At 37.1% G+C, this 21,627-nt stretch overlaps 1 protein-coding gene across 1 annotated transcript; it reads left to right on the top strand.

The window, feature by feature from the left end:
* Positions 1-342: 342 nt before the first annotated feature.
* Positions 343-19,656, top strand: CASP8AP2 (caspase 8 associated protein 2). Its single transcript, XM_008929957.2, has 9 exons — positions 343-421; positions 1,540-1,620; positions 2,889-2,989; positions 4,098-4,172; positions 5,271-5,386; positions 7,605-10,099; positions 11,086-14,026; positions 15,559-15,658; positions 16,996-19,656. Exons 1-9 carry the CDS (start codon positions 373-375, stop codon positions 17,050-17,052), a joined length of 6,015 nt encoding a protein of 2,004 aa, XP_008928205.2. The 5' UTR covers positions 343-372; the 3' UTR covers positions 17,053-19,656.
* The last annotated feature ends 1,971 nt before the right edge of the window (positions 19,657-21,627 follow it).

Raw genomic sequence — 21,627 nt, 5'->3', positions numbered from 1 at the left:
AAATCGGGATTATCGAATCAGGTTGTTTTGACTGGTTAAGATGCACTTTCAGGTAACCTGTTCATAGAATGAAGTGCTTCTTTTCATATCAGATTTTCTTTATAGGAGCTATAAAATACAACTAAATGTCTTCAGAATGCTTATTTGATAACTTCATACTTGAAAGTGTGTTTTGTTCTCTCGTTGTAAGAGTTTTCTCATTCTGGTGTTGGATTTTATTGAAGAAGAAAGGCCACGGGCAGCTCAGGTGTAAATGTCTTATTTCAAGGTGCTTCTGGTTTATGTTTTTGTTATTCTGAAATTACCAGTTAATCAGTTCTCTTTGCTCTGATGTTTTACTCACAGATGGGGAAGCCATAGGAAGTTTGTATCATGGCAGCGGATGAGGATGGACTGGGACTGTTTGATATCCGCTACGGTGGTAAGATGTGTTGGATTACTTTCTGGATTGCAGGGAATTAATACAAACAGATTTATGAAAATAGAAAGGTCCAAAAATAACTTAAAAATAAATTTAAAGTTGAGACAAATACTGGTAAGCTTCAACTGTAATTAAACGGCTGTGGCTGTGGCCTCATCCCTAGTAAGCTTGTATTTAAAACCATAACTGTGCACTTTGGATTTCTGGAGTGTTTTGAGGGGGTATCTGAATTGGTCTCTCCCCTGTGTTTCATAGTGTATAAGTTACTCTTTGCTGTACCTTAGTGAAGCTTGCATATGAACAGTAGGGTAATTGCTCTTTTGTTTGCTGTTTGTAAGAGGCTATGTGTTATCATCCGGTGTAGTACCAGTAATCAAGGTGCTCCAGCATTATTTCCAGCTCCGCAGTTGGTTGATTTGACACATATTTTTGAGATTCCCAGCCTCAGAAGGACTGTGGATATTGACATGTTTCTTTATAGAAATAATGTTTGTTACAGAACTAGAGAGGTTCGCATGGAGGAGATGACAGTCATAAGAGGCATTGGAAAAAGACATGAAGAGAGACTGAGGAGATTTAGATTAAAATACGTTTACAGAACCAGTTAGTGTGTGAGTAGATGGCAATACTAAAACAAATTGTTTTGAATTATGATACAGACTGCTACAGTACTTTCTTTTTAGCAAGAAATGTTTCTTTTAACAGCAGTGGTTTTATCATATCAATTCTTTTGGTTTTTAGTTGTATAGCTTTTGTATTCAGTGTGTTCTAGAAAACAATTTCAAATTTAGATCAAGTTTATTTAATTTATAATTTTAAAATTTATTTGTACCTAAAGCCATATAATTTGCTTCGTGCACAGTTCTTGTATTTAGGAACTGATATTACGAGATTGTCTTCGCTCCCTGGTGACTAAAGATCTTTACTCCACAGTAGCAATAGATTACTGGATAAAATTCCCTTGTCTTTTACTAGTCTGTGCTATTACTTTTACTATTCTCTACTGGTCTAGGATCACAGCTACACTTACTTTATGGGAAAGGTAGAGGTTGGAGTTTATGAAATTATTTATTACTTTGGCCTTTTTTTTTTTTTTTTTTTTTTTTTCATTGCTTTAGCTGAAGCTTCTCCCTTCAAGGAAGGTGACGACAGCTCAGTGGATATTTATGATGGCTTGGACAGCAGTTTGTCGGTTTCTGGTAGGTTGATTGTGTCTTGCTCTTTGGCTTGGAGCATTATAGTCTCTGCTTCTTAGGCTGATTTCCAGTAAACCAAGTGGTTTTAGCTTTGAACTACTTGTTAAAATTCAAGACATATGTTAGACTGTATTAATAGAGCAGAGAATTCTTAGATCTATTAGCTGAATGAATGAAAGACGTTTTTCCTGTGATACTGGCTATTTTAAGAGGCTTGGGTTTGATATAGGACATTTTAGCTTGGAAAAAACACCTTTATTTTGTGGTTTTGTAAGCTTTTGGATCAGATCAAACAGACACTGATCACTAAATCCCTAGTGAGAGATCCAAAATATACTTCTTGTATGATACAGTATGTTCAGGAGACCCTTTTAACCTTTTATTTTCCAAATAATTTGACATGGTAATGTAAATTAATTTCCCTTCTTTGAAGGTAAGAAAAAAATGAACCCAGCATGTTCTTTTTTAGGAACCTTAATGTGCTGTTCAATGGAAGGCTGTTTCTTATATTTAAGCAATTGTTTCTCTACTGACCTTACTGCTGTAAGACCATTGAATTTTTATGGGAGAGCTATACCCTACAGACATAAAGCATCTATATATCTTCCTTGCTTTACATTTTGCATTTCTTAAGTCAGTATTTCACATATGGAGATGTGTTGTTTAGTGAATGTAAAAGCCAGAAGAAGGAATAAAAATGCAGTGAAAACAGTCTATATAGTCCAGCTCTGAAGGACCTTGTTTTTTTTGGAATTTGAAGAGAGGAGCGGTGAGATTTTTGCTCTGTACGGATAAGATGTTTGTATGTCCTCTTCCAGTGTGGTGGTAATACTTTTTGCATTATGGTATTGTCCAAAGGATTGGAGCACAGCTTGGATAGCTAACTTCATTTATTTCTCTGCAAATGAATCTGTATTTCAGAGGTGTCATAAGCCAGGTCTTGTCAGTTATGCATATTTGCTGAACAGAGCACACAGGCTGATTTGAGGAAAAAGCACTGTTATCTAAATGATTGGGATGCTTGGGTGTTGGGTTATTGGTTGGTTTTGGTTTTTTCATTTCACTTATGGACAACTATCTCAAGAAATCTCAGTGTATGTTATTGCAACATGATATGTCATAAGCATCTAATAGCTCTTTATTTTGTGTGTTGTTACCTTGTGAGTACAAAAAGTAAAAACAAAATGCACGGGCAGCATAGAACAGCGTACACAATGCAACATGACTAGAAAAATACCTTTATCCTTATGTAATTAATTTTCTTTATACAGACAATTTTGCTCCAAGTTCTACTCCATCTAGAATCAGCTTAAATTTATTTGATGAGATATTAATTGAAGAAGGGACTGCAAAGAAAGCATCCTACGATGAGGTATGTATTAATGTAGAAAAAAATCTGTTTTGGGGTTTTTTTTATTCCCAGTTTTCTTGTGTGAAACACAGAAAATGTCAGCATGCTCACATTGTTGTTAAATAGGCAAACTGCTTTTAAATAAATAAAAACAAGACTGTGCTAATAAACTGTTATGTCAACAAGCCCATTAGAATAAGTGAATCTGTCACTCTTGTAACATGGTCCATTCTCACGTAGCATCCTTTGCACACAGTTTATGTATCAACTACATTATGGGAAAATGTATTGTAATTTCCCTCTAGTCAAGTATCTGTTCAGATGTCTGATACAAAGCTAGTCTTGACATTTCTCCCAGCAGATTTTACCAGAGTAAAGCAGACAGGTCATGGATTTATCTTAAATTCTTTCCTTGAGACTGAGAATAGCCATTTGCTTCTAGCAAATCAACAGAACACTCACTTCTGGAGCACCACCTCTTCTGGCCCATAAGACACATTTAAACGGCGTAAAAGGGGCAGACATCCACAGATGTTAAAAGAAGCAGGAGCAAAATATCCAGGAGTCTATTGAGTGATGTCACTTTGAAAGTTTGTGAGCAGTTGACTGAATGGAAGTTGTCCATTCTTCTGTGAAAGCTTTGTCCCTATCTAATTTTAAAGAAGAGCTCATGCCAAATTTATTTTATTTAATTTTGTGATCCTAACAGGATCGTGTCCTTTGCAGCCCAAGTTTGTTTGTAGTAACTTTTTGTTGTGTTTTTCCTTATCTGTTTCGTGTTACATAAAATCTGAGAAGCAAGTCCCCATCTATTTGGTGCTCAGAACTCCTGCTCCTTGATAATGATGTCATTAATTTCACAGTAATATGACTTCCTGTTATTCTTTATTACTGTTAGGCAAGCAGACATAGATTTCCTCTTGTCTGAGTGTTTGTGGTGGTTTAGAGACCTGCATACCAATTGGAGCCTTTTGTTTAAATATGGCTTTAATATGTTACTTTTGGTTAAAAAACAGAGCTGTGTAATATGCAGTACTGTGTTAACTAACTATAAGTGTAGAGATGTAAGTTTTCTCTATAATTAACGTTTTCTGCACTTCTGTGCTGTGAATTCTTCTCTCTTTGACAGTTGCAGGCTGAATATGAAAAATGTCAGCAGCAAATTAAAGAGTTGATGAAGAAATTTAAAGAAATACAGGCACAGGTACTGTAGTTCAAAGGGAAACGTGGTCAAGATTTATGTAAAGAAAATTGAATGTTGCTTTGAGAAGGCAATTTCATGCTTTCCAGACTTGATCCATGTGTGGTTGGTAGAGCAGCCCTATAGGTGCTAGGAGCTTGGTCTGCCTAGGATAGTTGTTGGGATAGCCTACTGACAAAATCAGTAGGGACATTTGTTTGTTTTATGATGTTGGGTGCAGTAAGACTTTATTTGCTTAAAAGCTGTATTCCATCTTCTTAATTAGAAAATAAGCATGTCAAATGAATAGTTGTCAGAAAGGTATCCAGTATTCTTGGTTTTTTAATGCACTAGGGAGGGGGTTGCAAAGGTGCTTGAGCTATCACTAGAACTGGAAGAGGATGTCTGTGTTGCTTTGGACATAGTGCCTTTTTGATAAATCTGAACTGCTCTTCAGCTTGAGCTAGTGTTCCTATGCTGTGCCATTCTACAGAGATAGATTATTTGAGGCAATTCTGCAGTGTGCTCTACTGTGTATTACAGATAAGTCCTAAAGGTTTTATGCTTTGCAATGGTAAACAGCTGCTGCCCTGTGATACTTCTGTATTGTCTTCTGCAAAACTTGTCCACCTTTCTGAGCAGGCTTTGCTGAGGACAATTAACAAGTGAAAGGACTATCTTCAGGATTGACAGTTATGGTTCTAGAACATCATATCTAGAAATTTTAGAATGATAGAACACCCAAAGTTGATTTTGATACCTTGAAAGGAATACAATCACCCTATTTCTGCGAAAGTGCTTAAAAGCTACATCTCTCATTTGACATAGTGACCAAGAAAGCAATAAATTGTGTAAGACATTTTAAATAATGACCAGGAACACAAACATGAGCGTAAATGTGAGTGATGTAAAAAAAAAAACGCACAAACATCTTTGGATCTCAGTAATTCTGACTTCTCCAAAAGAGTTTGTAAACATCCTACTGTCAGTTTGCAAAGGGTGGGATATTTTTCTAGTTGTTGACTTGCACTGTTTTTCATTATGTGTTTGGATACCCAAGCTAATTCTTGTTTTTTCTCTTCTTCTCTCTTTTGCTGTCTGTTTTGTATACGTTTAAAATAGAATGTCATTCTACAGAATGAAAACCAAGCCCTCAAAAAGAATATTTCAGCCCTTATCAAAACAGCAAGAGTGGAAATTAACCGTAAGGATGAAGAAATCAGTCATCTCCATCAAAGGTACAAATAGACAGTGGAACTGAAAACGTAGTTTTTGTCTTATCATGTTTTTATGTCAAGATAGGAAATCCCTGTCTCCAGTGGTGGAGGACAGCAACTAGAGAATTCTTGGTTATTTTTATGTACTACTGGTCTTACTGCAAGGACTTGAAAACAGTAAAGTATGGATGGGAGAGTAGCTGAGAGTATGGCCTCTGAAGCACATGAATCCAGAGCAGGTGTCCAAGATACAGGACCCCTAGTTTGTCACAAGATCACCTGCTTGTCACTTGTGTGACATCAGCCACATCATTGGTTTGTTTGTATTTTAGTTTGACCATTTGATATTTTCTTGCGCCAAAAGGTGTCATAAAGAAGGTTCATTTGACACTACTGTGCTAAAGGCTAAAAGCATATTAGCTGCAATTATTTTTTTCTAACTACTGAAAATTACCACACAATATCTGATGGAGATCAAGAGGTTTTAACTTGTGTAATTCTTTCAGGTGATTAGCTTTGACACAATAGTTGTCATTTTCACACACTTGAGTGCAGTATTCTGAGTTTTAAATTACATTGTTTGGAAAATGCTTAATTGTTTTGAATATTTAACATCATTAAATACTTTACAAGTTACATTGCAATATAATCTGATGGTGATTAAAATTTATGAACAAGGTATTTGATCTAAGTATTTTGGAAACATCCATCCTGGAAAATTGTGGGTAAAGTAGCACTTTGAGATCTTAGAAACATGCCATGCCTGCCGCATGGTTAATAATAAATTACCTTATCTTAAACAATGCACCTGTCTGTGAAGACTATTTCAAAGTTAATATCTCTGAGGGAATTGTTAGTGCTTATCTAAAAAAATCCCCAAAACCCAACTATTAGAAAAATCCCACAACACCAAATGAACACCACTTGGATACAATTACATTAATCAAACATGTATATAGATTTAATAGCCAGCCTAAAGCACAGCAAAAACTTATCAGTTTCAATGAAATAGAAATATAAAAAGGGGGTTTGTGTTCCAACAGCTGCAGCATTGTTTGTGTTCAACCCTCAGTTCACATCACAATGTCACATTTTTGGAGTAGAGCCAGTTGTAAGCTGTTCATTTCAAATTTAAATTTACTGTATTGGCCCATAGGAAATGTTCGGTTTTATAACTCAAAACCAACCCCATTTTGTATTGGAGAAAAATATGGAATTATTTTACACTTACATTGAATCCTTATGACTGGATGCTGAATCATCGTAGAATTTCAGGCCAAAACTAAATGTCTGTGTAGCAGCCACTTCATCTTTGACTCTAAAATGGAGCCAGACATTTCATGGTTTACTGCCATCATTTGTTGGTGTAACTTTTACTTCTGTTTCCTTCTGTATGAATTAGACACTATCATTCTTTCTATGTAGTGGAGAGTATATAAAAAGGTTGACATTGTCTTTAATCACGTTATTTTAATGAAATGTTTTGTTGAATATGGTAGAAAAGTGTCTGTTTCTTTTTTGGGTTTTGTTGTGTGGGGAGGTTGGGTTTGTTTTTTTTAGAAGTGAGGTAACTGATGCATTCATCAGTAAGGAGTAGAAGTTTAGACCATACAGGCTACATGTGCCCTTTTTAAATTGATTTTTTTTATATTATTTTTAATATGATGACCTTTCAGCAGTAGCATGTGGCCTTGATAAGGCTTGATTATCTTAATTTACTTCTTGTTTTGTGTAGCTTGCAGCAACTTCCAAGCATGGTAGTATATTTGCTTACTGGGTAGAGTGAGGACAGTCACATTATACCTATTCTTTTGGTTGCCAGTTTAACAAATAGTAAACAATTGAATTTCTGGGGTTTAAATTATTATTATTTTAAATCACTAATGCTGTAAAGAACAACTTTTTTTTTCCTGGAGGGAAGCTCTTTATAATGCTGGACAATGAAATACTAATTAGAGTTACTGAAATGGTTAGTTAGGCCCAGTACAGCATTTTTCCACAGATCTTGCCTTTTCTTTAGATGAATTTCCTTTGGAAAATATGTGTATAAATTATATTCTTTTGTGGTGTGCTAATGGAAATTATTAAATTTCCATTTTTCCCCCCATTTTTTTCTAAATTGAAACTGAAAGTGTTAACAATTTTTAGAGATATATGGATTCATTGCAGTTCAGCTTTAGTTACATATAAATAAATTCAAAAATAACATAAACAACTCTTTTTTTCTTTTTATAAACAGGCTAGCAGAATTTCCCAATCATCGAAGTATTTTCACCAGAACATACCTTCCAGGATCAGCTAAACCAAATGACTCCAAATTCAGACTTTCTGATTTAGGTGACAGTATAAAGATGGACCATCGAATGAAAAGTGACTGTTCAAAAGATACATACCACACTTACTCAGCTTATAATGCAGACACTGGGAAGTCTGGCTCTGAAAAAAGTAACACTCCATATTTGCTGAGATACCCTCCTGAAGAGCTCTGCAATGATGATACTCGTATGTGTCCACTGAGCTATGACCATGCTTCCAACAAGGATAACAGAAAGGAAAGAAAAGACATTAAAAGTAATGAACAGTGCAGCAGGGGAAATGTCGGCAAATACAAAAGAGAAGTACATCAGAGCACTGGAAATGATGGTGACAGTGAAGAGGGGAATTCAGATCTTCAACAGAAGCTGAAAACCCTTTCAGAGAAGGCTAGTAAAAATGAGTTGCAACAAAAAAGTCAGAGCGTCAAACTCAAATGTAGTCCAAGTGTAGAAAGAAGAGTAGAAAGGGGTGTTTCTTCCTGGGAGAAACAAACAACTGGGAAAGACAGATTTCAAACAAGAGGTGAATTGTATGCTGATGAGAGATTACAAAATGCATTAAAAAAAGACATTAAAACACATGATAAAGGAGAAAAGCATGCTGGCCAAAAAAATAAACCAAATGAAAAGCTGCAAGGACATCCAAGGAGGTCTGGAAGGGGGAGCAGTCCACACTCAAAGAATGAACATTCAAAGAGTCTTCATGAATCACGTAAATGTCGTCTGGAAGAGTCTAGAAAAGTGAAACATATTGACAGCAAGAGAGACAGGGGAACGGATGATCATACCTCTCGAGAAGGAAGAACTTCACCTTCTAATTCCAACAGCAGAGAGCATAAATATGCACGCTTGAAGGAAAGCTGTAGTAGATATGAATGGGAAACAGCACATTCCAAATCAGAAAGACACAGAACTGAAGAAAAAAGGAAAAGAGAAAGAGAGGATCAGGATGAAAATAGGCATTTTAGAAATGAAAAAAAACTTGCAAAAAAATTTTCTCACCAGTCTGTAAAAGACTCCAAGAAAGGTACAAATGTTACAAAAAGTGAGAGAAACAAATTCTATAAGCTGGAAGAAACATCCACAGTAGCAGATAGCTTTAAAGACCATAAAGTTCCTAAAACTAAAGATAACCACACTGGGACAAAAAACAAAGACTTAAAACTTAGCTTTATGGAAAAGCTAAATTTAACTCTTTCTCCTAATAAGAAACAATGTCTCTCTGCAACAGATGGACTTAAAACACCTTTTCGAAAGGCCGCTGACGAGAGAGGAAGAGAGCTCACACTGCAAGCACAACTCTTGCATTCTACCCACCCTGTAGACTGTGATCCCATGGAGCAAACTCTGCAAGTTCTGGATGGCGAAGCTCAGAGCAACATGGAACCAGCACTGCCTGTTTCTGTCAGTTCTGAAAATGAAGCCTCGAAAGTCACAGCAGCAGATCCAGCACAGTCTGCAGTGCTGCCAGCAGGGGCAACTGATGAACCGATCTCAGAAACCTTACCAGAAGCAGAAGTGGGTCAGGTACAGCCCCAAGTCTTGCCAGGAGCAGCAGAGGTGCTGGTTCCTGATGTGGTGCAGGCTGACACGTTGTCAGGAGCTGCAGAGGCTTGTGATCTGGTTGAATCAGAAGTCTCAGTAACAGCAGTGGCAGTGATGGGGCTGAACCACCCTGTATCTTTGCCCCTGGAGGTGACAGGGAGTGTGACAGAGTGTGAAAACTTGCCTGGGACAGGGGTGGGTGTGATGCAGGATGATAATGTACCAGCACCAGAAGTCGCACAATCTGAACCTGCCAGTGAAAGTATGGGAGCCCTTCCAGAGTCAGCAGCAGGGAAGAAAGAGGAAGATGAAATATGGCTAGCTGCTGACATAGAAAGCTCTGCAGACCAATGTGGCTCTCAAAATGTTGTCTTAGATGAATCAGAAGCCAGAAGTTCTGGTGATGTGAAGTCCTCTGATGTTGCAGATGGTATCAGTGAAACAAAACTAGACTCTTTAATGAAAGTAACGAGGGATGATGGTAACTTGGCTGCAGAAAGTGCTAAGTATCCCACTGAGGAAAAGGATATCTGCAAAATTAGTATGAGTACGTCCCAGTCACTGGACAGAACTATGATAACTGATAGGGATGAACCACTGGTTGATCAGAATGCTTGTGATCTAGAGACAGACCTAGCTGATATCAGTACAGCAACAGCATCTTCTCTCAGTGGTGAAATGTGTCCTGTAACTAAAGAGAGGGAAACTAACCCAATTCCTGTTGATGATGACAGCTCAATACTGAGCATTGATCTCAATCACTTGAGGTATATTCCGAAGGCAATCAGCCCATTGAACAGTCCAGTGCGCCCTTTGACTAAACCAGTAAAGATGGAAAGTCCCTGTAAAGGCCTTGTGAAGACTTATAACAAAGGTATTTGTATGTGTATGTTCTAATTTCTTTTCTACATTAAGGCTTAGAAGATCCACTCCTGGAAAGCAGAAATTACTTTTTTTAACTCCTTTCTCAAAAATATAAATTGTTTTTTCTTAAACTGCATATGTTTCTGTGGTCCCTTTTTTTTGTAGTGGAACCACTTAACGTTGCAGCCAAGATTGTAGCCATTTGAATATTCACGCTGTAAAAATTGGAGCTAGTCACTACTGACAGATGACTAGTTGAAATAAGAGTTTTGTATTAACTTATTAAAAAAGGCATATAAGTTTCTTAATTTTGCCTAGTTTTGAGTAGATCTTGTTAGGTTTTTCTCTGAAATTATGGAGGCAAAAGTTACTCAGGATCATGTTCTTTCAAATATTTGTGAGAAAACTGAAGAGAGTATTTGAGAGTAGCTTGGAAGTTTAAATTTCTTACTGGAAGAGGAACGGTAGGGTGGCATTGAAATCTGTTTTCTTATGTTTCAGACCATAATCCTTTGCAGGATTATTAAAACATTAATAGGTAACTTGTTCTCATTGTGTTTTCATTGTGAAACTGTTCAAAGAAAAGCCACATATTGTATGTAAATGTTAGTCCATAATTATGTGACAGTTATAATTTAGCTTGTGCAGAGTTCAGAGAACTTGTTAAACTAAATGGAAAGAAATTCAAAACTGATGGAAAGTGCTATATTTTTCTGTTTTCAATTGATGTATTTTTGAGATAAATCACATGTTTGGTGAAATGCTGAGGTCCTTTAAAGCTCAAAATTTGCTCAAAATAAAGCTCAATTTACCCTTTAAAACTCAAAAAAATCCCTTAAACTAGCAGCTGCTGAAGCAAACCACCCAAACTTGTTATAGCTCAAACTTCCTACCAGTTTCAAACAAACAGGTCTGAACAGTCAATTTACAGAAGAAAAATATCTGTTTAGTAATTGTATTCTTTATGATGATTAGCAAACTGTTTTTCTTTTATAGATTTAATTCCTGAAAGTACGGTTGTCATCTGTCCATCAAAGAATTTGTCAAAGGAGGTAAACAAAGAAAATCAAAAGCCTATTAGCATGTCTGATGAACACTTAGAGGTGGAGTCTCAGCTAAGTATCTCTTCAGATGAAATAGAAGAAGGAGAAATTGTAAGTAGCGATGAAGATGAAGAAGAATCTAAACCAGAAAGAGGCTCTCAAAATACAGAAAAGTCAGGACCAAAAGCTTCTTCTGAGACACGAAATTTGACCAGCAGTCCACAGAATCAAAATAGCAAAACTGTGCGTTGCAATGAAGATAGTAGAAAATTTGTTTCTGTGAAAGTAAGCACAAAGAATAGAGAGAGGCGTAAAGGTCAGACTTTCAAAGTCAGATCTTCAAGGGATATTCAGAAGAATAAAACTGTGAGCATTACTTGTCTTGAAAAAATAGTTCATGTTATTGTTGAACCTTCAAATATACAAGAAATTATGCAGATGCTAAGAGCTGTACGAAAACAGATGAGGAAAAGTTACATGAAGTTCAAGGTACACTTCCCAGTTCAGCATTTTCACAGAATTATAGAATCTGGGATCATAAATTTTACAGCATTAATAAGATACTTGAACTTTTCCAAGATGTGCACGTTAGGCGATACATTAAAATTGAATATCTGTGATATTATAGAGTCCAAACTTAAAAAAGTTAAAAAGAATGCAATAGTGGACCGTCTTTTTGAACAGCAAGTGTCAGATATGAAAAAACAGTTGTGGAAATTTGTAGATGAACAGCTTGATTACTTATTTGAAAAGATAAGAAGAATTATAATAAAGCTATGTGATGTGGGAAATGGGAGTGAGGAGGGTAAGTTTGAAAGGGCAGGAGAGCAAAACCACAAGATTAAAAATGATGTGCAGAGATCAAGAAAAAAGTCCCTGAAAGCCAGTTCTCAAAAACCTGAAGAATATATCATTTCAAAGCAGATTGTGGATTATCAACAACCTAAGTGTCACCATGAGAAAAATAAAACAGGTGCACCAAAAACTGCCTTTACAAAATGTCTTAACTCCATTGATAACACAAGGAATTCTCAAACAAAAGTGCACCTCTCTAAAGAGAATAATTTGCAAGGCACTCTTACTCCATTGAAGGCTGTAAAATATGAAAAGGAAGGATTCCAGCTATCCAGAGATGCTAACAAGTCTGATCTTAGTTATGAGCTTCTCACAGAACAACAAGCATCCAGTCTTACATTTAATCTTGTAAGTGATGCTCAAATGGGTGAAATTTTCAAAAGCTTATTACAAGGTTCTGATCTCTTGGAAAAAAATGGTGGCAGTATCAACAGAAATGAATGTGAATTCAGGACTCCAGAAAAACAGTTTTTAGGCAGTCATAAATGCAGAGGTAATGCTGCAGAATTGGGGCAGGAGATTGCTCCAAAGGAGGCATGTGTGGAATCTAAACCAGAACAGGATATTAACTGGACTGTTGTTTCACCTGTAAGAGCTCCCTCATTAGCATCCAGGACTCATATGCCTGTTGATCCAGATGTGCTGGATGAGAGCTGTATGTTTGAGGTTTCTGCAAATGCAGCTTCATGCAAAGAAGATGAATGCAATTTACAGAAGAATAAATTGTGTGTTTCTTCTATCCTCCTCGAAGATTTGGCTGTTTCTTTAACTATTCCATCACCTTTGAAATCAGATGCTCACCTCAGCTTCCTAAAACCTGAGAATAATTCTGGCTCAACTCCTGAGGGTGTTGTCAGTGCACATTACAGTGAAGATGCGCTTCTTGGAGAGGAGGATGCCACTGAACAAGACATTCATTTGGCCTTAGAATCGGATAACTCTAGCAGTAAATCAAGTTGTTCATCATCGTGGACAAGTCGGCCTGTTGCTCCCAGTTTTCAGTGTCGCCCCAGCCTTCCAATGCAAGCAGTAATCATGGAGAAATCCAACGATCATTTTATTGTAAAGATTAGGCGTGCAATGCCATCTGCCTCACCAGCATTTGATCACGTGGCTTCAGTGAAGGAGGTGCAGGCATCCTCAACAAAGATTGGAAAAGAAGAAATAAGAACTGGGGGAAAAGAAAGGGGCAGTCAGAGTGCAACAGCAGCCACTGTGAAAGAAACTGTCAAACCAGATGTGGTTGAGATGGATCAGTTGCCTCATGTCTGGGCTGAACACGAACAAACTTGTGCCTTACCTCAGGTTCCGAAGGAGTCACATAATAGCATTGGAAAGGAAGAAACTACAGGGTTGCTTGGACCCTCAAACACAGAGAGCTGCAACACTAGAAGCCCACATAAAAGCTCTGAGCAATCTGAGGCACACAAGTTGAAAGTATCCAAAAATATAAATGAAATGCATGTTAGATCTCAAGCTTCTTTTCCTGCTGAATGCAGCATGAAGCCATACATAACCTTAGCAGACAATATTGTCAGTGGAACTTCATGTCATGCAGTGGAATCCAGAGCAGATAATGGGACACAGGCAACTTCTACAGGAAACCCAGAAGTCAGTGATAAAAAGGAAGAAGTTAAAGAGTGCTGCTTCGATGCATCTATAGACTTAACAGAAGAGCTTTCCAATGAGACTGTAGCAGACAAATGTAATCTTGAAATAAAACCCACTTCAAAGACTGGTGGAGGGTGCCAGATAAGTATAGATGATAAAACAAGTAAAAAGAGGAAAAAGGAGGCTGTCAGAGATAATTCCAACTCAAAAAGGCAACGAAAAGAAACTGACTCAGGAGGTGAGGGGAGCGATGGAAGTGATGTCAAGTCTGAAGAAATAAATTCACCACCCAAACAATGCTCCAATAAGAAGGATGAGCTGCAGCAGAACAAAGACTCTTCTCCTTTGGTTTCATCTCCATCGTCACCTAGCCTGTATGCCAAAAACATCATTAAAAAGAAGGGAGAGGTAGTAGTTTCCTGGACAAGGTAATTTCTGATTTGATTCGTTTGATTGGCTTAGTTGTTTTTTTTTAAACTAAGTGATATACTGGAAAGAGGGAAGACAAGGATATTTAGCCAGTGACTGAAGTTATTTAGTAGCTCTACATCCTGCTGTGAATAGTGGAGTGGGAGCCTCCTATCTATGCAGGATAGCTCTGTGAGATTGATGTCCATCACTTACCCAGATCTCCCAAAGCAAGTGTCCTCTTTGCTTTGCTTTTTAAAGCTTACATGCCTTAACAAATAACAAGACCTACTGTATTGCACTGTCTGTACTTTTTGTTTCCCCTGCCCATGTTTTTACTGTCCAAAAATTCCAACCAGGCTTGGTAGGGGATGGAGGTCTTTGATTTCCTCCACTTAGAAGACATGAGAGCAGTTTTTTGTTTTGGGGTCTAGGCTGCTCAATCTGCAGAAATGTACCAGTCAACAATTCAACCCATATATTCCAATTAGAAGGATGTGGGTGATAAATGACTGTATGTGTTGAAAATGCATGCAAAATTATTGTGGTATATTCTTACTTTTAAGAAACTATAGTTGGCAGGTTTTGCTATTCTTGCTACAACTTGATACAATCGGTGCTTTATAAAGGGCTTCTAAAATTTTCAGAACAGGCTTTTCTAAACTATAGTTCAGATATAAAGTAAGTTTCTAGGTAGCATTTTGAAAGAAAATTAACTCCTTCATGGAAAAAAAGACAGCAAAAGCTAATTTGATTTTTAATGTACAAACCAATGAGGTAGGAAGAGACTGTTACAGTTTTCCTCAGGAATATGACTAGGTTTTCAGTGTCACAGTTTTTGTCTATCTTAGGACAATACCTAAAAAACCCCAACTTTATTTAAATAAGTAGTCGTTACATTTTTCCTTGAAATGGAAGAAATTAAATATCATTTATTGGAATGTGACAGCTTTCAACCGAATATAATGACTGTGTCTATACGTTTTGCCTAAATTCATTAATGAGACAAACAGCAAATCGGTGTCATATTAAAGAATTAACCTCCTGGCTCTTTATTCTCATGTGAACAGTAGATGTGCTCTGAGTATGTTTGTTACAGTAAGCCACTTACAGGAGTCAAACACCTCTCTGGTTAATCCTTGAATGGCAGCAGGCCATAGGTGAAAGCTGCTGTTTAGCCTTGCAAACTGAGGCAAGTCCACCTGGAACCACTGACCCCTATTGAATTTATGAGTTCCTTTCAATTCCAGTTTAAGTGTCTGCTTTAGAATCTTAAAACTCTTTGACTTTGGCTTGGTGCTAACTCTATTATAATAATCCTGCCGTTCCTATTTGTGGAGCATAATCTCCACTACTACTTGTTTGTACTAACTCTTGTTTCTCTGTGCTGGTAGAGGAGAGGATGCTCTATAAATTCATTGCTGCTGGTTTAACTTGTTTTCTGTGGTTTGGATATACTCAAAACTTTTTATATGCCTGTATGTATTATTTTATTTGTGTGCATGTACACAGCTATCTGTATTAATATTTTAAAAATGCATTTTTGTTATAGAAATGATGACCGAGAAATTTTACTGGAATGTCAGAGAAAAGGACCATCAAGCAAAACCTTTGTTTCCTTGGCCACTAGGCTCAACAAAAGCCCAAATCAGGTAGGTGATATCGTTCTTATATTTGATAACAGCAATGACCTATGTTTACAATTGCAGTTGAACAAAAATCTCTGGAGGTCTTCTGCACATTTGGAGTTGTCTTTTCCTCATGTCTTCTCTTAAGGGGGTTCTTGGAAAAATAAGAATCTTAGATTCTCCCAGTTGTGACTTAAAAATATATGTTATAGAAATATTATGGTCCAGGGATTCCGTAGTACCTGTTTGATTGATACCACTCATACGCCAGGAACAACAGGATTGTTTATTGTCGGATCAGCTCTTAGATAAAGAAAGACAATTTGGAGAGGTTCAAAGCCTTTGCACACATTTAAGAAATTAGAAAAGCATTAAAATTAGAACTGGAAAAAAAAAGTACCAGGATTGTGCAGAAAGGGCATTTTTTTAATGAAAATGCTTTTTTTTCATGCACTTTTTAATTACGAAATTTCAAAAGACATAGGCGTCAAATTGATGTAGAATATTTTCAGAGGGGTTTACATATAGCTTTGTACATGTCTTGAATGACTCTCTTAATCTGTATCCTGCAAATCTAAAAAGGGAGAAACCTCCATTTGACTAAGTTAGGAAATCCTGCATGCTTGGGATTTGGCTTTTAGGATGTTGTATTGTGTGGTTGCAGGGTCTTTGGGAGGTTTAGAAGCTGTTGGGGTGGCTGGTTGGATAAAACAGTGTCATCTGTTCATTTATACCGCTCTTCCCAGTTAGCTGTTTGGTGGATAGTCCATATGCTATAGCAATATGCATGTAGCAATAAGAAATACTAACTTAGAGTTGAATGAGTTCTCTATGTAAGGTGTAGCTATGCTAAACAAAAAGATGCTTGACTCTCTTCTACAGACCAGTTTTGTAAAATCCCTAGTAGGAACATTACTCCATAATGAGCTGTAAATGCCTGAAGCAACAGTTATACAAGAGGGTAGAAGATAACCAATAAACTGTGCTTTTTGTGGAGTACAAAATAAGTTTTTGTCCTTACATTTGAATCTTACACACGGTTATACCTGCAAAATTCTAGGCTCGTTGACTTTGAGGCCTTCATTTTTTAACTCCTTCTTGTAGGGAAACCTGTGTTAAACCAGTAGTTAGGCTCCAAGTTAACCACACAGAGCTAGAGCCATTTCAGGTGTCAAAGGTATAGGAAGACTTCCTAGATCCAGTTAATCTGTTAATAATGGTGCTCTTACAATTTTCCTACTAAATTGGAAGCAAATAAAATAGTGGTGGTCTTAAAACACTTTATGCTGTCAGATGAATCTGTCCTGGTAGATATGGAAATCTGAGGCCTTAACGGTATGTCTGTTTTTTGTCTCCGTTAGGTTTCAGAAAGATTCAAGCAGTTAATGAAGCTGTTCAAGAAATCCAAGTGCAAGTAAAGTCACACCAAGTTGCCTCATGATTACAGGGCTTACTTGCTGTTACCTACAACGATGGACCACAACCACTGCATTCAGGCAATGGGATTACTGACAGATATCCAAGCCAGAATACTAAATTTGGTAAATCTGGTGCACTATTAATTATTTACTTGTCTGTGTTTCCTCTGAAGTTCTTTAACAGAGTAACAGAGCGGGAACATCACAAACAAAGCGACCAGGAAAGAATGGGCTCATACAAATGGAGCAGCATCATTTCAAGGGGGTGACATCTCCAGTTGGTTAAATGTGTTCTGTAAGCAGAGATAAGGGTGTGCAGTCAAGTCAAAGTGGTGGCTTTTGCTTCGATTGCCAGAGTACTGCACTGGTGGATGTCAAACTGTGATCTTAAAAAGTTAGAGTGGTTTGGAATCAAATTGGTAGATAATCCTGGAAAATGACGGGTGTGTCATCCTGGTTACCTTGGAACGTATTTTAAGAAGTGAGGCCTTTTTCTTTTAAAATAAGACAGGGCAGTGATAGCAATGATTCCAAAAGCTGCTTATCTAATAATTGAATTCTGATGCTCAGGAATAGGTGGATCTTGCTGCTTGTTCTTAACAAACATTTGTGACAATTGTTTACTTATTGGAGATTTAAATCTAACTAAATTTGTTGTCAGAATAGTCAGTTTGCAGAGTAGCATAAATGTTATTTTACATGAACGCTATGCTGCAAAGCCCATTATGTTTTACTGCTCCAAATTACATCTGGGACAGGTACTTAATTTAGGTCTTCAACATAATGAACATTCTGTTCTATTAAAAAAAAATAAAATTGAGAAGTGATTTTCTTTTAAAAATTAATTTAAAAACAGATCTTTACAGTTTTATAGAATGTGACTTTATACTTACTAACCAGAGCAAAACTTCCATAAAAACAAGCTGTTTCAAAAGCTTGTCAACTTGGCATGTTTTGACAGCAATTGTATCTATCTTTACAAATTGTTTAGTGTATTAAAAATTCATTATGTTCTATTTTAAGGAGTTTGTTATAACTGTTTCCAGTTTTACTAGAACATACCTAAAGAGTGTGTGTGTGTATACATATATATATATATATATATATACACACATCTCATACCTATTGCTGTTTTATCCCAAATTTCTAAAAGGATTTTTTTTAATTCTCCCTGAGAAACATTCCCGGAAGTTTGCAAATGTTTTTGTTTTATAAATTCATTTATTTTTGAGGTTTTATTCTTTATTGAGGATCAGAATTGCTGTAGTCTTTATTCAGTCAGAGTGTCTGCTGAATTTAGTTAGACTTCATTTAAGAGCCCCACCTAAGTGCATTGCCTTTCAACTTGGATTGAATTGGCTCTTTTTCAGAGTCCAATGACTATTTCTTCAGTGTCAGCATGGTTTTTTTTGCTCCCTCTGCCAACTAATGGGGCAGACTTCTCTTTCTAATAAACTGTCATATAATTTGTCAGTGATGATGTCAGTAACCCCTTTGGAGTATTGTAAATGTGACCTGTGGAATGGATTGTTATGCTGCCAAACAGTGCATTGTCTTCATTTTAGGCAGTGCTCTGGAAATTGTTACAAGGAATGACTTAAGTAGGTGATGATGTCAGTTCTGGCAGTCTTCCATCTTACTTGCTTCCTTCTAAAATGTTTGCTTTTGATGATCAAATCTCACCTTCCATGCTATGCTGGCAGTGCCTGGTGATTTCAGGGGGGATTGGTGTACCTACCCATGCTTGTTCTTAACAAACAGTTAAGTGACAGTTGTTTATTAATTGGAGATTTAAATCTAGCTGAAACTGTTTTCAGAATAGTCAGTTTGCAGAACACTGTTCATATTTGTGGAAAAGTCAGACTCTACTAAGAGTACTCTTTTAACCATATCCTTAGAAATCAAAATGTGCACAGTACTGAAGGCAATGAGGGAAGTCACTTCACTTAAGTGCTTCCTCTCTGCCTCAAAAAAGCAGGCAGTATTTTATTACAAAGTTGTTTATTCCTTGTCTGTGTTTACTTACTTTCGTATCTGTGTAGGTGATGGGGGACAGGGTTAGACTGTTTTGAGTCTGACTTGGATTCCTTTTTTGAAAAGTATGAAACTTGTTTAATGTTCTCTCTATTGTAACTATGTGTACAGGTTCCTACATGGTCATGTAAAATATCTGATGTTTGTATATATATATAAATACATGTATAAAAATAGAGCTTTGTTTAGCCAAAGATGATTTTTTTAACTATATAAAACTACAGGTTTATTTTGTATAAACTAAATAGATTGCTTACGGTAAGGGAGATGCAAAAAATAAAACTGTAAAACTCACACACATGTTCTTGTTGAACAAAGGTTGGCTTGGAGTGGTTTTCTACCATTGTTTGTAATTTATTTCTCCAACAAGAATTTCGATACATATATGCAAAATGTACTGTATGTAAATCTGCAGTCTTCTTTGTGGAACCTCAGGTAAATGAAAATATTTTCTAGAATTGTTGGCTAATGGTTTGACAACTACACAGGCTGTGAAGCAGCATTAAACTCTGTTAGTTTGTATAAATGAGTAGCTATGTTGATGTTCTGGCCAATAAACATGAAACTCCTCAGCTGCTGCTCTGGTGTAATTACTGCTCTCAATACTACTGCTGATTTCTTACTGGATAGGACTGGATCAGAAATTAAACAGTTGCACAAACTGCATAAAACCTTTAACTACTTACAAATTAGGACCTACAACTTTAAATTTTTTTCTAGAAATGTTCAGTTAATGTTGAGTGGAGTACTACAAAGGAAAAAGACCTTTTTGTATCCAAGGCCTTTCACTGGAAAAGTATAGCTGGCAGCCCTTTGAGAGTCTTACTCCAACTTGCTACTGAAGAATAGGTCTGCTTTTATCCAACACACATTACAGGATTCCCTTTAAAAACTCGAAGGATGCAAGTTTCCAAAACTTTTCCAGAGTGGAAATTCAGGTAGCAGAGTTTATGAAGATGTGCATAATAATGAAATGATAGAGCACTGGGTATTGAATTTGGAGGGGTTCTCTCTAAGGCAAAGTCTGCTGGCAGCTAATGGTGTACAGTTCAGTTGTCTTAACTAAAGGCAGTTCTCTTAGGTGTCAATCCAGCAACCTGTAGCTATTTCTATTAAGGCTTTCCAGCAACCTGTAGCTATTTCTATTAAGGCTTTCTTCTAACTGTCTTCACTCTAAAATCAGCTGCAGAATACTCTTTAGCAATTTATCTTCGTGAAGAGAGGCAGCAGTAATAAAGCCTGCCAAGAAACAGGTTTAAGGATTTCTTAGAAGAATCTATTAAATCGGGCAGGAGCTGTTTCAGGAGCAAAATTGGCTTTGATAGGAAAGATGAATAAAGTTTCAGTGGTGGCTGGCACAGCCTCTCCCATCAGAGTTTGAAAGTACTGTGCTGTGCCACCAAAAGCAAACCCATCTGAATCACAAGAGAGGATATGGGGAATTAAAGAAAATAGAGAAATACTGTAACAGAAAGGAAGTCGCACAGCTCTTGTTAAACTAAAGAGGCCCGTGGTTTGAATTCGTGGACTGGGACATAGTTATCCATATTATTAAATTAATTATGTAATTAAATTAATTAAGTGGTCTTTGATAATTAGTCCTGTCCAAAACTGCAGCTATCCTTCCTGGTTTAGACCACAGAAGGAGCAAGTTAGTACCTGTAGTAGCAGTAATGTTCATCTGTAGTAAAATGGAAAAATGGGCAAGTTCAAGTGAGGTGACTTTTTTAATAAGCCAAGGTGGTTCTAGACAGGGTATACCGTACATGGAGTGATTTAGGCTAAAGGCGGTAAAATTCTGTAGTTTCGTCCTGGCGTTTCACTATGCCTGAATTGCTTTGGCTGCATCCTGTTGTACAGCTCACTCTTCCCCATCCATTGGCTTCAGAGTTTTGTGATGGGTTCAGTGAGACAGTAGAAAGCGCATACACTTTGAGGTGGTTTTGACCCTGTACTGTTAACTGTTGTGAATATCAGACTAGTACTGTTAACTGAATATCAGACTAGTACTGTTAACTGTTGTGAATATCAGAGTAGTAATGTATTAGTATAAGGAAATGCTACTGTGTTACAAGATTACTATTGGTTCCCATGTATATCCTTTTCTGGTTTTCAAATGTGTGAATCCCTGACAAGAATATGAAAAGCTGCAATACTATAAAAACTGTATTTGGACCTAATGTTTTAAGAACTTATTTTGTACTAGCCACCACTTACAATTTTGAATCATAGAATATCCTGAGTTGGAAAGGACCCACAAGGAATCCAACTCCTGGCCCAGCACAGGACAGCTGCAAGAATTCCATGATGTGGTTGAGAGCGTTGTCCAAATGCTTATTGAACTCTGTCAGGCTTGGTGCTGTGACCACTTCCCTGGGGAGCCTGTTCCAGTGCCCAACCACCTTCTGAGTGAAGAACATTTTCCTAATATCCAGCCTAAACCTCCCCTGACACAGCTTCATGCCATTCCCTCAGGTCACCACACTGGTCACCACAGTGAAGAGATCGGTACCTTCCCTCTGCTTCCCCTTGTGAGGAAGC

This window comes from Manacus vitellinus, unplaced genomic scaffold (genome assembly GCF_001715985.3).
Source record: "Manacus vitellinus isolate BGI_N305 unplaced genomic scaffold, ASM171598v3 scaffold_4_pilon, whole genome shotgun sequence".
NCBI classification, from domain to species: domain Eukaryota; kingdom Metazoa; phylum Chordata; class Aves; order Passeriformes; family Pipridae; genus Manacus; species Manacus vitellinus.
The sequence above is the reverse complement of the archived record's forward strand: the minus strand, read 5'-3'. Positions and strand labels throughout refer to the sequence as shown.

Excerpts from the sequence above, each read along its gene's own strand:
- CASP8AP2 (XM_008929957.2), top strand. The coding sequence starts at position 373 with ATGGCAGCGGATGAGGATGGACTGGGACTGTTTGATATCCGCTACGGT. Across the intron at positions 422-1,539 it reads GTTTGATATCCGCTACGGTG|CTGAAGCTTCTCCCTTCAAG; the intron begins GTAAGATGTGTT and ends TCATTGCTTTAG. Across the intron at positions 10,100-11,085 it reads TGTGAAGACTTATAACAAAG|ATTTAATTCCTGAAAGTACG; the intron begins GTATTTGTATGT and ends TTTCTTTTATAG.